The following is a 15,844-nucleotide window of genomic DNA, read 5'->3' on the forward strand; positions in this document are numbered from 1 at the left end:
CTCTGAGCATTGGTAGAAAAGCCTTCATGGCCTGAAAAACTGCCAAGAGTTCCAGGAAATTTATGTGGAATTGTCTTTGCAAGGGACTCTACTGTCCCTGGGCCAAGCTGCCATTGCAATGCCCCCCGCCCATCAGCGAGGCATCTGTTGTCACCCACACAGAAGGAGAGTGCAGTTGAAACGTGGCTCCTTGCAGTAGATTCTCTGCATGAGTCCACCAACTCGATGACTGGAGGATCTGCTGTGGAATAACCCACAGTTTCTGGGGGTTGTCTACATTCAGATGAAAGGTGGATATGAACCATAGCTGCAATTTTCTCATTTTCAGGCATGTATGCCGAACCATCGTCTTGCAGGAGGCCATAAGGCCTAGGAGGAGAGGAGAGCTGGTCTTGCGGTAGCAAGCATAACTTGTCTCCTTAGCTAAGCAGAGTCTGCCCTGGTTGCATTTGAATGGGAGACTATGTGTGAGCACTGTAAAATATTCCCCTTAGGGGATGGTGCCGTTCTGGGAAGAGCTGAAAGTTTCAAGTTCCCTCCCTGGCATCTCCAAGATAGGACAGAGAGATTCCTGACTGAAACCTTGGAGAAGCCGTTACTAGTTTGTGTGGACAATACTGAACTAGATAGACCAATGGTCTAACTTACTATATGGTAGCTCCCTATGTTCCTGTGTTGAATCTGTCTTGCACATGGATCAGACTGGAACTGATGTACAAGATCCGCTATGGCCTGGAATCTTTCTTGTGGTAAGTAGGCTCTTCCTGTCTGGGTATCCAGAACAGCCCCTATGTAGGAGATCAATGTCATAGGCTTTAGATGAGATTTCTTCTAGTTGACCTCTATCTCAAGGTCCTGGAGAAGGTGCAATAAGTACTGTATCTGAGAAAGTAATCCTTCTCTGTCTTCTGACACCAGAAGCCAGTCATCTGGATGTGAGTAAATTGCCAGCCCATTGGTCCAGAGATGCGCCACCACCACTGCCTTGTACTTTGTAAAAACACAAAGGGCAGTGCAGAGGCCAAACGGCAGCACCTGGTATTGGTAAAACGAGGTCCCCACCGTGAATCTTAGATACTTTGGATATGAAGACTTGATCCCTATGTGAAAATAAGCATCCCACAGGTCTAACATTGTAAGCCACCACTCCTGAGTTAGAAGTGGCAGGATGTCTTGCAACATCACCATCCACTTCTTCACATAGACAAACTTGTTTAGATATCTCAGGTCCATTATAAGCCGAATTCCACCATTCCTTTTGGGGATTTGAAAGTAGCAGGAGTAGAACCCTTCCCGCCTCTGTGCCCATCGTATCGGGACAATCGCTCTTTTGCTCAACAGCTCCTGTACCTCCTTCTGTAGGGCAGGAGTTGCTTTCGTGAAACATAGACCTCTGAAAGTTGATCATGTCTTGAACTCTATAGTGAAGAGACAATCTTCAACACCCATCGGTCCAATATTATGTGGTGCTACGCTTGGGCATGGCTTGCCAATCTGATGTTGTTGATAGCCAGTGGTGTAATGGGGCGGGGGGGGGGGGTTGTCACCCAGGGCACGTGCCCTAGGCGCCACTGGGGGGGCACCACACCAGTGCCTGCCCAGCCCCAAGGCCCCTCAGCCACCTGCCCTGTTTACCTTCTCTCCTGCTTGCCTTGCCTCCAGCCTAGCAGCCTGCAACAAAGCAGCTCCTTCTCTCCCCGCCTCTCAGCTGATCGGCGGGTGGGCAGGGCTTCCAGAGAGGCTTCCGTGCAGGCCTCCCTGAAGCATGCTCGAGTGCCAGCTGCTCTTACCCACCGCAGTTCTCTCTGGCCAGCAGCACAGACCAGCCTTTGCCTGCTTAATGGAGGTATGATGTGAATTCCTTTTTGTGGTTACCTCCCCCCCCCCAATATATAGGGATCTGCTTGCTATAGGGTTTTGATTGGGCGGGGGAGACTGAGAAGTCTGAATATTTAACTTGAAATAGATTGGAAAATTTGATCTTTAAAAAAAAAAACTGTCTAAGAAGCCCTATAAGTGGCTTGTTTCATGACAGAAAATTACAAAAACTTCTGGATCAAACAATATTATATTCATTCATTCATAAATGCACTTGTGTTCAAGTTGTTCTGCAACCCAGAAGGTCTGAAGCATGTGTTGTGTGTTTTAATTTTATTTCTTTAGAAATGCATTATATTTCCAAACTGGTTGGACATGTCCAAAAACCTCACTCACACTATTTACACTGTATGTCATCAATCAGTATGATTCTGTAATGATATGAAATGCTAAAGAGGCCCTGCACATGCTGATTTGTCCCCCAGCCCCACACCCCACTAGGAATGACCCTGCTTCTGAGCACTTGCAGAGAGTGTTTTTTAATCTCAGTACAGTGAGAGACCACAACCAGCCCTACTTCCACATTGGGGAGCAGGGAGAATGACTTTTAGGACAGACTAGGGCATAGCTTCAGGAGCTCCTTGAGCCCCTGCATGTCTCATCTATCTTAAAATTTTACCAAGAGGCAGATTTCTCATTCTCTCTCCCAACCCTCTTTTTCTCCTGAGGAATAGTGCTAATTCTTGATCTTTTCTCTATTTCTCCCCATCTATCTTCCTTGCTTCAGTGGGACTTACTGGTCTCCTATAGGAGCCCGGATTCCTATAGGGAATCCTCACATAAAGACTTAGAACAGTCAGGAGTTAACAGAGATGGCTCATGTTTTCAGGTTTTGATCAAAAACCATGTCTAGATGGTACAGTGTTCATTTTAACAAGGATTTCCACATATTGTTGACTACAAGTCCTATCATCCCTGTTTGGACAGGGGCGCAATTTCAGTGGTTGCCCTAGGCGCTATTTTACCTAGATACGCCCCCGTGGATGGCTGAAGGTGTTTGTACCTGATAGATGTTGCAGGCAGTCGTACTCAGCATTGCGGTGTTGGGGAAGGCTGATGTTAGCAATGCGTCCATTGTTGGTAGAAGGTATGATGGGCTGTTGCTGATCTCAAAGTCGTTGCTTCTGGGCCTCCACCTGTTTATTGCTCTGCCTGTAGCTGAAGATAAAACTTGCTTCTCCTTGGTTTGGGTCTGTTTTGCAACCTGTACAGGTGTTGGCAGTGGAGGAGATTCTGCTAGGGTCTGTGTGGCTGCAGCTACTGTCATCCTGACTTTGCTTGGTACTAAACATCACCCCCAGCCAGTGTGCACACTGGAGAAGTCTGAGAATAAGCTCTGGTCAGAGGATTGTTTTTATTGAACCCTGAAGATCTCTACAACCTATCTACAGCATAAGTTGTGAGCCACTCCTGGAGAATAATTGCCAAAGACGCTTGCTTGCCCAGCAGGTAAAATGCCATGAGAGAATCCACATGCGTGCCAAGACGAGAAGGTGGCCAATTGTGCTGCCATTAATGCATAGGGCACTTGTTGATTTGTATGAGCCAATGCTGAATAGGCAGTATCTGGATGCAGAGAACGTGCCTCTCTCTCTTCGGAATGTGGAAATCCCCTAAAATTTGAAGGGGGTGGTAGTGTTGGAGCCCAACAGAGATAGTAGGGATTGTGCCATGTTGGGATAATCAGGAGACTGTCCCATGTTGGGACTCTCAACACCAGGAAAGTCCTCCACTACAACCTCGAAAGCAACTGGCACTTGGCATGGAGATGTTACAGTATCTGGTGCGTTGAATGTTGAGGTCAACCTGTTTTGCCTTTGGCATCAACATGAAGTTGATGGGGACTTCAATGGTGTCGCTGCCAGGGTCAAAGAAACAGCTCTCGATATCGGTGCCAAGTTAAGACGCTGGTGAGGATAGAGGCTTCAGCGTCAGTGATCTCAATGCTGAGAGTGATGCAGCAGACAAAGCTTTTTTCGATGTCGATGCTGCTACCACGAGTTCCTTCTGTGTTGATGCATGGACATGGACAGCACTTATCGATGTTGAGGATGGATCTTTCAACATCGGCACTGGCACTGAAGCCATTTTATTAAGATAATAAAAGATTATCTTAATATTCCACCAATAATTCTATTATGCATGACGATTCTTCATAACAGAGAAATTCTGTGATAAGGCAATTTCGTGCAAAAACAAATAAGAACTAGCTTAACTCACCCTCTGCCACAATCCCTCTCATCTCAAAGATCTCTCCACCCTCACCTGAACCGCACTCCTGCTCCTCCATCCCGTTGCTTCCACCACCACCCTCTAGGTCACTCCTCCATCCCTTTACTCCCCCTCACCCCACTTGATAGTGGCTGCAGTGCTGCTGGCGCCTATTAGCCAAGCTGCAGCCCCCTATCCCCAGAGACCTCCTCACCCTCACCCGAGCCCCACTCTTCCCCACAGGAGCAGCAGCGGTTGACCGGGCCCTTCTTCACTGCTTCTGCTGCCACCATGGCCGCTTGTTTCCCTCAGGCTTCTGACAGGCTTGGGCCCATCCCTTGTCTGCCTGCCTGCGCCAATGGCCTCAGTAGCCGCAAACAGAAGCAGTGGTTGACTGGGCCCTTCCTTGCTGCCACCATAGTCAGTCATTCTCCTCAGGCCGCTGACAAGCTTGGACCTGTCCCTCACTCGCCCTTCTTTCTCTCTTCCCCTCCCTTCTTTTTCGCTCTCGCTCTCTCTCCTCCACTTGTTCTTCCCCTGTCTTTCTTCCCCTCCCTTCTTCTCTCTCTCTCTCTCTCCCCCTCCCTCCCTCCCTGAGTTAACAAATCTTGTTCATCTTGTTTCCTCATGTAATTCACACAACGGCAGCCTCCTTCTCCTAAAGGGGCTCTTTCCTCCCTCACGACACCTTCGCAGACCCCTGCCCACTATCCTTTTATAGATAGATAGATTCCTCTCCTCTACAATCAAGAACATCTTCCGACCAGTAACAGTTGCATTCCAACTGACCTTAAACATCACAGGCTCCTCCTCCCTATCTGCATATGGAATCCCCACTGCCCAATCACCATGGTGCTTCTGCTGTCAGACTCCTCCTCCCTATCTGCATATGGAATCCTCACTGCCCAATCAGGTACTTCTGCTTGTGAACTCTCGTAAAAACTACCACACACGGGATTAGCCATGGGTACGTCTTAGAGGATTATATATAGACTAGCTGACCCTGCACAGAGCACCTGTGCGCTCTTTGGGGCCAGCAGTTACCTCCTCCTCCTTCTGACCCAGTCTTTGCTTCTGGGCCCAGCCACCTCTCTTCCCCACTGCCACTTCTGCCCCCTCTTTCTTTCCCCGCTCCTGGGCCTTGCCTCCGTGGCTGGGCCAGGCCCGCCACCTCTGGCCTCCATGGTCAGGCCGTGGCGGCGGCAACCAATCCTCCTGGGTGCGCCTCAGCCAATCAGGCGCATCCGCTGCCCAGCCAATCAGCTGGGCTCTGGGACGCACATTCCAAGGCACACCCAGGAGAATTAATATAATAGATAGCTATTTCAATTAAAATACTTTAAAATACATTCACAAACTTCCGCTGGATAATTTTTAGTTATTTTCAAAAACATACACACATTAAATTATAATTTCTTAACCTTGGGTCCCTCAGATGTTGGATTACAACCATCATCACCAGCCATAGCCTTTGTGGCTGGGGATGATGGGAGTCGTTGTCCAACATCTAGGGACCTAAGGTTAAGAAACCCTGCTTTAAATGATTAAAAATATCAGAACACGCATATCCAGTATTGCTAAATTCTGTGAACACATTATACTTCTGTATAATTTCAGTGAAAAGTCAGATCTTGCAAAGAATAAGACAAGAATATGTTTGTATTTACAGAGTTTTATATAAAACTAAATGTCAACAGGTACATTTAGTTAGCTTATATTGCTTTTTACAGAGCAAATGCATAAAACATATTTGAAATATGAACTTCCTTAAAAGAGGTAGAAAAAAATCTTTTACTTCTGTGGTTGAAAATGAAGACCAAAGGCTGAGAGAAGGTATATAATTTCGTTGAGAGGGAAAGAGATAAAAGCCCTGACATTTCACCCAACCCAGCTGCATGTGGCTTCTTAATGTCAAAAGGATGCATGATCTCAATGTACAAAGACAAAGCAGAATTGGAAATGGAAAATGAATACAAAATATTTCAAACACTTATTCTACAACCTTAAAGCTATAGAAGTACTGTGCCAAAATGCATTTAATTAAAATTACATTAGCTGTAGGTCATAATTTTGTCTTAAATCTCAATCTACCTTTAACTGTGCTTTTAAAAAGGCATTTATATGTGACAAACTGTGCCAGAATGTGGCCACTGAAAGAAATGAACAGCAAAGTAGATATATTCCTATCCCTATTCAAATGAGTTTTCAGATTCACATTTGGATGCCCATCTGATGTATGGTCATGGTTCTTAATCCAGCAAGTGACAAGCACATGGAATCTAATCAATCACTTAAGTGGCAATAAATTAATTCATGTTTTTAAGCAATTGACAGCTCAAGAACATAATTCTGTTCTACAGTTCTAGAACAGAATTGTTTACAAGTATGGATGTTCACTTTTCAGTTACATGTGACCATGGCAGAATTTGGACTTTATTACAGAGATGAATTGTTTGATTTAAAAAACGTACAAAATATTGTTTGATTCAAAAAATGAATTCATTATTATGCAATGATCAATGGGAGTGCAACAGCAGCTGAAACCACATGTATTGAGACTGATCACCTTCTTTCCAATAGAATTCATTTAGCTTTCAAACGCTCTCTAGATTTGCTGAACAAAAACTACTCTACTCCAGCTTGACTTTGAACTAGGCTAATGGCCTAATAACTGTAACAGTGGCCTGGAGAGTCATATCTTTTTGGATTTATTCTCAGAAGTATAGGTGGCTCAAAAAGTATATTAAAAAAAAAGAAGAAGTATAGGTGGCTCACAGTGTAATATTGTGCTGGTCACTGTGTCATTAAAGCTGCAGCCAACTGCACTTAGTTACAACTCTGTGGAAGGCTTTTTGAATTCTGTTACACAAGCGTCATAGCAGAACTGTGTGATGGTATTATTACCGAACAATTACTATGTGCTCAGAGTGCTTCAAGAATGACAAGTCCAATAACTGCCATTTAAATACTTTTTAAAAGCAGATGTTTGTGATCACAAAGCTGACAGACTGAGAACACTCAAAAGCAGGCAAAGTAAAGTAAAGTTGTGCCGTTGAGTCGGTGTCGACTCCTGGCGACCACAGAGCCCTGTGGTTGTCTTTGGTAGAATACAGGAGGAGTTTACCATTGCCATTTCCCGCACTGTATGATATGATGCCTTTCAGCACCTTCCTATATCGCTGCCGCCCAAATAGGTGTTTCCCATAGTCTGGGAAACATACCAGCAAGGATTCAAACCAGCAACCTCTTGCTTGCTAGGCAAGTTACTTCCCCCCTGAGTAGTGATGTGCACGAACCAGTCTGCAGGCCATGTTAGAGGCCTGCGAACCGGTTCGCAAGTTGTCTGATCTGGCAGTCTGCCGCCGGGGGGGGGGGGGTCGCTTTAAGGGCGGGGAGGTTGTACTTACCCCTCCTGCTGCTTTCCCCCCTCCAGCGCTCCATTTTACAGAGAAATTTTCGGGGCGGCAGCGTTTCTCCCTGCCCCCCCTGCCCCCTTGACTGGTAAAAGTGGAAGTAACTTCCGTGCATGCGCCTGCCGCTGATGCGCACTTACCCACCGCACACATCACACGTTGCGTGCGTACACTGCGTGGCGGGCACATGCACGGAAGTTACTTCCGCTTTTACCGGTCAACAAGGGGGCAAGAGCAGCAGGGAGGAACGCTGCCGCCCTGAAAATTTCTCTGTAAAATGGAACGCTGGATGGGGGAAAGTGGCAGGAGGGGTAAGTAAAAACCCCCGCCCTTAAAGCGAGACAACCCCCTGCAATCCCCTCAGACGTTCCGGAAGGATAGTATGGTCGATAGTATCGAAAGCTGCCAAGAGATCCAAAAGGACCAACAGAGCTGAACTCCCTCTGTCAATTCCCAACTGGACATCATCCATCAGGCTAACCAAGGCAGTCTCCACCCCACAACCTCTGCCCGAAATCCAGTTTGAAATGGGTCTAGATAATCAGTTTCCTCCAAGACTGCCTGGAGCTGGGAGGCCACCACCTTTTCAATCACCTTGCCCAGTCACGGAAGGTTGGAAACAGGCCTGCAGTTGCTTAACTGAGGGATCCAAAGACCTACTTTATGGGGGGATCCAAAGACCTACTTAATACGTAGGGGTGTGCATGAACAGTTCGGTGCCGAACTGGTTCTGAGGTTCGATCACAGGCAAACCGGGGCCAGTTCAGTTTGTGATCAAACTGAACCAAGCCCAGTTTGGACAGATTGGTTTGGTGCCGAACAGGCCGTCAGGGGTGGCAGCAAGAAAGGCAGTGAAAGGGTCTGCTTATCCGCCCAAATGTGCTGCCTGTGCCATTGCGTGCCCCCCTGGCACAGCTCATAGCTAAACTGCACATGTTCCTGCCTACTTTAACAAGTCGCCTGCTTGGTGGTGGCTCAGAGGCTCTGGCCTCCACACATGAGCGGATGTCAATTGCGTGGCCACGCCATTTGCCATTCGTCATTTGCAAAGGCCAGAATTAAACTGCCACCGAGCGAGCAGCTTGGTAAAAGAGGCAGGAGCGCGCATGCACTTTAGCTATGGGCTATGCCGGGGGATCGAGTGGCAGTGTGGGCAGCCCACTTGGGCAAGTAAGCAGACCCTTTCATTACTTCTCTTGCCCGCCCCCCCTTCACAGGAGCTAAGGTCCCTCACCCCTGTACTTGTAATGGGGAATCCTCACTGGATTGCCCTTTACAAGTATTACCCGCTGAATCCGTTCAGTCACAGTCCAGACTGGCAGGCTGGTTCAACCAAACTGGCTTGGCATCATGTGGTTTGGCTGGAATTCAATTCAAATTTGTACTAAACCATTATTTTTAGCTCGTGCACGCCCCTATCTAGATGATTCTTGCAGCAGCCCAGTGGGATTTGTGAGAATATTTGTTTGTTTATGTTAAAAACACCCCCATGGCAATCTGAGAACTGCCTTTGCAAATATTTTCAAAGTTATTTTCCATGGAACTGGGGTGGGGGGCTATTGTTCAAAAAGCATATGTATGAAATACCTTTGGGAATAGGGAAAAGCATTTGCGGGTCTTGGCTCATGTGCTATGTGGGGAAACTCACACACTGTGGCTAATGGGCAGTCAAGCACAGCCTCACCCACTTAGCCAAGGAGGTGTGGCCAAGGAGAAGTCAGCTGGAGCAATTGTTGCAGAGACTGGGTCCACATGGCAGTCACAAGGTAGCCCCAAGACAGAAGAGAGGGAGGAAGTCAACCCAGACACCTGTTGCCATTTGGTCTCGTGAGAGGGTGAGTTCACAAAAGACAAGAACTCAGCTCTTCACAAGATCTGTACCAGCTTTCAGGAGATATTTAGGAAGGAGGCTGATGGTGAAGAAGGGGAAAGACATGGAGAGAGAGCAAACCCTGAGATAAGGAGTTATATTTTGGTATGAGTGCCCACAAAGCTGGAAAAGAAGAGTGTGAAAGAAGTTGGGTAAAGAGTCTTCTAGCTTCTAGATTTCTGGAAGTATATTAGAATTGATTTCAAAAGGTGTATCAAAGTTATTAATAAAAAAATACAATTTACCTTGTTGTGCTAAAGTGGATCTCAGCATTCCACTCTTAGACCATATTTTTATTTGTCCATCTTCACCAACTACAACAAAATATAATTTAGCAGTCATTGCAAATAACAGAATTAAAAACTTAACACTCAGTATATTTTAGGTTGGGTTTATATATCAAAATTGTCTGTGGACTTAAATGACACATCTTTCATCTGTAATTCCTATGTCACTCTAAAATAATTTCAACAAATCATGCTCCCATTTGCATGGTATGTTGGTGGTTGGGGGTGGGTCAGGAGGCTTAAATGGACTGGAAGAAGTGATGTAGTTGCTAGTGATTCTCATGTGGGAGGTGACAGAATGTGCTTGACCCTATTTGTTCCCAAGAAGTGGGGAATGTATAGGATGGGAGGGGATGCATTCTCCACCTTACACAGCTATGTTTCCCTAGAGGGTGGTTACTTCAGGGCACTGGGATTAAATGGCAGGGGTGGTGTGAGTTCAAACGTTTTCTAAATCTGCTAACATTACATCTGTTGTACTACATCAGCATGGGTGGGAGAAAAAGGAAGTTAGTCTCTCTCTTTCTCTTAGCATCGGCATATTGTGCCAAAACAGACAGGATGTGACAAGATGCTCAAATTAATATAATGCATATGAGAGTTGAAGCATCAAATAATTTCTATCAAAATAAAAGTTGCTTGTGACAGTCCTGTGTTTATTTGATTTATATGCCATTTTCTTGCTGAAGTTTCAAGTCACCTTACAAAATAATTTAAACACACACAAAGCAAAATAAAAACTCAATAAGATACACTTAAAAAATGGATAAACATCCAAACTAGCACCATTGTAATTGTAACTAAGTACCACTGGAATCAATAAGATTAATAAACAACAATAATAATACATTTAAGTCTCCTTAATTTCAGAGGTGCTTAGTCTGGACACTGCCCAAGAAGAACTATCGCAGAACTAGAATCTTATACTGCATCAAAAATACTGGCCCACTCAACTGTATGCAGTTCCGAAAGCCTGACCAAACAGGGACATGTTTAGCAGATAACTAAAGGTCAGAAGGGGGCAGTACAAACCTCTCAAGGAGAGAGTTCCAAAGCCTGAGTGCTACCACCAAGAAGGCCCAATCCCAGGTGCCAGCCAAATGGGCTTCTATGAGCAGCAGCATATGGTGCAGGTCACCCCCTGAAGATATTAACAGGTGAGTAAGAACTGAGGGACTTCGCGCCATGGCCCTGCCTTAAACAGCATGCCCAGGTGTGGGGGCGTGGCCTACGCACTTCGACAAGCTCAGGCATGGCTACCGCGTGGCTCCTGTGCAGGCGCAGAACCCCATTCTTATGGGCATTGACGGATCGCGATCCAGATCTTTTGGAAGCAGACGATCTTTAAAATATTTTGGGCCCAAGCTACTGAGGGCTACTAAAGGTCAGAACCAGCACCTTGAACTTTACGAGGGATCAAACAGGAAGCAGTGAACATCAAACACACAGGGATGATATGATCCACTCAAGAGGCCTCTGAAAACAATTTGGCTGCAGCACACTGAACCATTTCTAAATGCTTTTCAAGAGTAGCCCCAAATAGTGTACAATGCAAAAGTCTAAATGGGGCATGACCAAAGCATATGTACCTATATGCAAAGGATTTCAAAGTGATAATTCAACAGCTATTCAAGGGCAGTCAAAGAGTCATACTGAATGATGGTTAATCAACATGTTAAATAGTAAAGGAGAAGGAAACAGGGAAACAAACATAGGTGGTGGGAAAACACTGGCCAAAGGCAATGACTGTAATGCAAGTCAAAAATGGAAATGAAAGTACAGTACATATATGATGACAAGCGGAAATCAGCATAGCTACTGCTTGGATACACAACTGAGTGACAGTGAAGGAAATTAGATCTAGAGAAATAGGAGTACATTCTTCAAGGTTCTAGCTGAACAATAAAGGGGGGAGGGACACACTCCTCAGCTGAACTCTTATTATGCAAGGCAGACATCTCCATACAGATTCCCACAATTCAGTCGGCATGTTACTTATTTTTAATCATGCTAATTATTCGTTAATTGTTATTTGTTTCTATTCTTTGCTACAAATGTCATACTTTAAAAATGAGGCCATTCTAATTTTGAAGACATTCTTTATGTTGCTTATCAGGTTTTCCCTCTAGATTTTTACCAACAAAACACCACGCTCTTACCTGTAACAAGTGCTGTTCCTTCATAATTCCATCTTCCTGCTAGTACAGCTCCACAGTGGGCTTCTACGCTTTTTTCCACTCTTCCTGTCTTGGAAATCAAATGGAACTTTCCTACACAAGTTTAACATTTCTGTATTAGAAAAGTGTTTACACAGGGAGGCTATTACTTTACAAATTTAAGGTAATGACTAAAGTACAAGAACATAATCATCTTTTTAATTTTTATTAATCAGTTTTACACATCTTTAAAAAGAGGAGAAAACACTAATGGAGCAGTTTCACAAACAATAATGCAGCAAGATGTTAACATGACAAGAAATATCTATCAGATACAGGACAATCATTAAAAGAAAAATAGATAAAGGTACTCTCTCTGAGTTTGTGAGCTGTTACCTCCTACTTCGAGGGAGAACGAACATCCTTCCAAAATGTAAAATGTTTTCTAGAACCATAAAAGATATCTGGATGTTTTTGTATGATATAAGAGGATACCTTCTACTGCAGTAAAGCCAGAAGGTGTTATCTCTATCCATAAAGTACTTTTCACCAGTAAAGCCAGAAGGCGTTATCTCTATCCATAAAGCACTTCTCACCTAATGAAAGTGGATAAACAACTATTTTTTTAAATTACAAATGAACTATGCTCAAGTTAGTTTGTGAGGCAAAAGTTCTGCATGAGGTGTTATGGTTTTAATCTGCCCCGCACTCCCTGTTAACGAATGCACTATATGTCCAAGTTGGGTTTGTGGTTGAACTGTGGAGCATAGGGACATGTGTTTTGTCCCAGTTAGTTTGTGAATGGTCAAGAAGGCGTGTGAATTTATTGGGAATTGTGTAATATTTATTTAGCAAATGCACTCTGGCCAAGTTCTGTGGGTTTGTGGTAAATGATCAAGATGTGTGGATCCTTTGGGGGTTGTACAGTCCCACCCCCACAAATGTACTCTGGTCCAGATCTATGGGTTTGAGGTGAAATGTATATATACGGAGAGGATGCTTATTTTGCAGGGGAGCCCGCATCGGCTCATTAGGTCCAGGGGCCAAAATTATCTAGCTGCACCTCTGGGAGTTACAGTGGTAAAGCATCTGCTTTGCATGCAGATATTCCCAGGTTCAATCCCTAGCATCTCCAGGTAGCGTTGGAAAAGACTCCTGCCTGAAACTCTGGAGAAGCCGCTGCCAGTCTGAGCTAGATGGACCAATGGTCTGACACAATATAATGTGACTTTCTATATTCCTGAGCAAGTTATGACTAACAAGTCCCATTGAAATCAGCAGGCTTGAGCTGGACTAGAGCCTATATTATCCACATAACTTATATCTAGTTCCATAATCTTCCGTTACCAAGTTTCAGTGTTACTTCTACTACTGTCATGCTTCATGGGTGGAGGTGGGGACTGGGGAGAGAGAGACAGGTATGGAAGAAGGGCATTAATTAAAGGGCACCCATCATGCCCCTACGATCCTTTGAAGTGTGCATACTGAGTTAGTTGGAATGTCAGCCATTTGTTTTAAATTAGTAGGTGTTCAAAAATTCATTTTGTATCTGCTGACATAGAAGTACCAAGATTTTTTTACTTCTACAGGCTAGTTAGAAAAGTGAAATGTTTTGTGTGTTTTTTTGCCATATGCTTTTTTCATATTATAGTTTGGAACAGAATGTGAAGGGTCTCAGTTTCAGCCTTACATTAATTCTCAGTTTTATAAAATACTGCTCCTTTCTTCCTGTTTTTATTATTTAATGAAACCATAAACTGTTCTAAAAGTTAAAGCTGTTTTGCAGTTCTAGAAAGCATTCAAATAAGAGATTAGCAGCCTATTCAAGAACAGCATGTACAGAACCATGTCTGTTATATTCATTTACTACCAACGGCCTCTTAAATATTCTGTTCTGATTTTAATGATTAGTCATCACTATAACAAAAACTAGTAGAAAAAGAACAAATGTAATTTTTAAAGAGCCACTGCACTGTACTAAATCGAATCATTAAAGCAATAACCTAAGTTTTTCAGACAATATTTTAAAATGTCTTTCAAATTCACGTTTTTCAACAAAAAGAGTAGATTACTCTGAAGTCACAATGGATCTATATTAGTAGGGCTACCTACTGCTCTACCTACTACCTTTAGCTACCTAATGCCTCTGGCTTCCATTGACCAAGCTGTTCTGATGTCTCAGTGATGCTTCTGTCATTTCAGAACCTGAATTCCAAGTTCTATGAGCCTCCTTTCAGAAATTAAACCCCATCATTTATGGAAGTACACAAAGCCTTTTAAATAACATATTCTGAGTGCCAATTCATTGGGTGGTATGAGACTCTTTTGTCAAAAAAGGACAAGGAATGCCTGCTGCTTATAAGGCAGGATATGGAATGTTGAAATAGCACAAGAGAGGTAAGATTAGGAAATACTAAAAGTTATCAGTTTTGTATCAGAAATATGGCATTGCACTACTTTTCATACTGCAGGAAGCTACTGCTTTCACCCTTAATGTGTGCCTTTATTGAGAGGACAGATAAAGGGCCAGGCTGCCCCCTACCCATGATGATCTACCTCAACAGGCTGTTTGCTACCAGCCTCTCAAGTATATGTCTCTGCCCCGACCCCAACCTCTTGGGTGGACATCAGTAGTAGTATTGGCTTGGAAAAGGAACTGGAGGCAGATCAGAGTAGGAACTGTGCTGCTCTGGGGCACCATACAAGTTTATAAAAGGAGGAACAATCATCAAGGGGAATCACAGCTCAGCTTTCTCACACACCCTCCTGTTGCATAAGTGATTTGCCAATGTACATGTACATATTAATTTAAGAGTTTGGATGTTGCAGACTGAGATTTGTTGCCAGTTGGCAGGTGAGGAAGGAACTTTTCTTTTAATCCATGAAGTTGAGTTTGTTTTCTTGGCCTTCCTCAGAGTAATCTTGAATGTCAGGACTTGCACATTGTGCATGGATTGAGTCCTGTTCTTTTTTGTTACCACTAATGCTTTGTCAAGGGACAATAAGACTTCTTCCGAAACTTGGGGAATCTTTGTAAGATATGAAATAGATTACTTCCAAATAAGAGTGCTCAGAATTGTAGCCATAGACAGATGCAATGGTGCAAATGATTGGAATCAGTAAGTGAGGGATGAAATAATGGATGTATCACTGTTTGCTCATGTTCCTTTAATTTAACATAGGGAGGTTAGATCTATATACAAGAAAGGCTAATGTGTAATATGAAATGTTGCTGATTCTATCATGTGACCAAAACCTCCTCTGAGAGTGAACCAAGTTTTGATTAGTTTAGCACCAACTAAAACAATTTAAGTAAATTGTTCTAAGCCATTTGCACACAGACATGCTCTGCAGGTGACGTTAACATCCTGGTCCTATCAGAACACCACAAACAAATTGCTTGGAAACGGACCCTTGGCTATTTCCTTTACATTCTTTACAATATATCCCCTATAAATGCCAAATGAAATTGTAAACCTTAAGAGAGTCAGGGACACCTTTTTAAAAACTAAAAAATATAATCTGAGTACTGGCAATATGGTAGGAGTCTCATTTGGTTTTGTACTGCTAGATTTTTTTTCCTGTGCTTCTATTATTTTACCACCCTCATCCTTAAGATATGATGGGATAATAAATCTAAACAATAAATAAAGATCATATTCCCCCATTTTGTAGCAACATTGCCCCAAGAATGATTTAGTTCAAATACATGAAATGTTGAGCTATTATGGTGCCAAACACCATAAAAGCCTTTCTATGAAATTCTATATTGTATCTAGACTACCAGTGTGGTTGGTCTTAAATGTGACAATCACAGATTATTAACTCTGCAAATCCAAAAATTCTATACTGCTGCTTTGTTTTCCAGGAGATGTGTTACTCCTGTTAATCTATGAATTACAACGGCTGTCTAGTTAGATATACATCAAGACATAATGGTCCCTCTATTACATATGTGGTAAAGCCAAGGTCTCTAAGGGCACTCTGCTTTTTTACACTATTTTAACACACATGCACACCATAAGATGC

At 43.6% G+C, this 15,844-nt stretch overlaps 1 protein-coding gene across 2 annotated transcripts in view; it reads right to left on the bottom strand.

Moving 5' to 3' along the window:
- The window catches only part of IFT80 (intraflagellar transport 80), a 143,255-nt gene that overhangs the window by 103,242 nt on the left and 24,169 nt on the right, over window positions 1-15,844 (bottom strand). For both annotated transcript variants that reach the window (XM_053313030.1, XM_053313031.1), the window contains exons 4-5: window positions 11,819-11,929; window positions 9,618-9,686 (exon numbers count right to left, since the gene is read on the bottom strand). In XM_053313030.1, the coding sequence (XP_053169005.1) occupies window positions 9,618-9,686; window positions 11,819-11,929 (180 nt within the window). The remainder of the gene's footprint in view (window positions 1-9,617; window positions 9,687-11,818; window positions 11,930-15,844) is intronic.

Source organism: Hemicordylus capensis, chromosome 3, assembly GCF_027244095.1.
Source record: "Hemicordylus capensis ecotype Gifberg chromosome 3, rHemCap1.1.pri, whole genome shotgun sequence".
NCBI lineage: Eukaryota > Metazoa > Chordata > Lepidosauria > Squamata > Cordylidae > Hemicordylus > Hemicordylus capensis.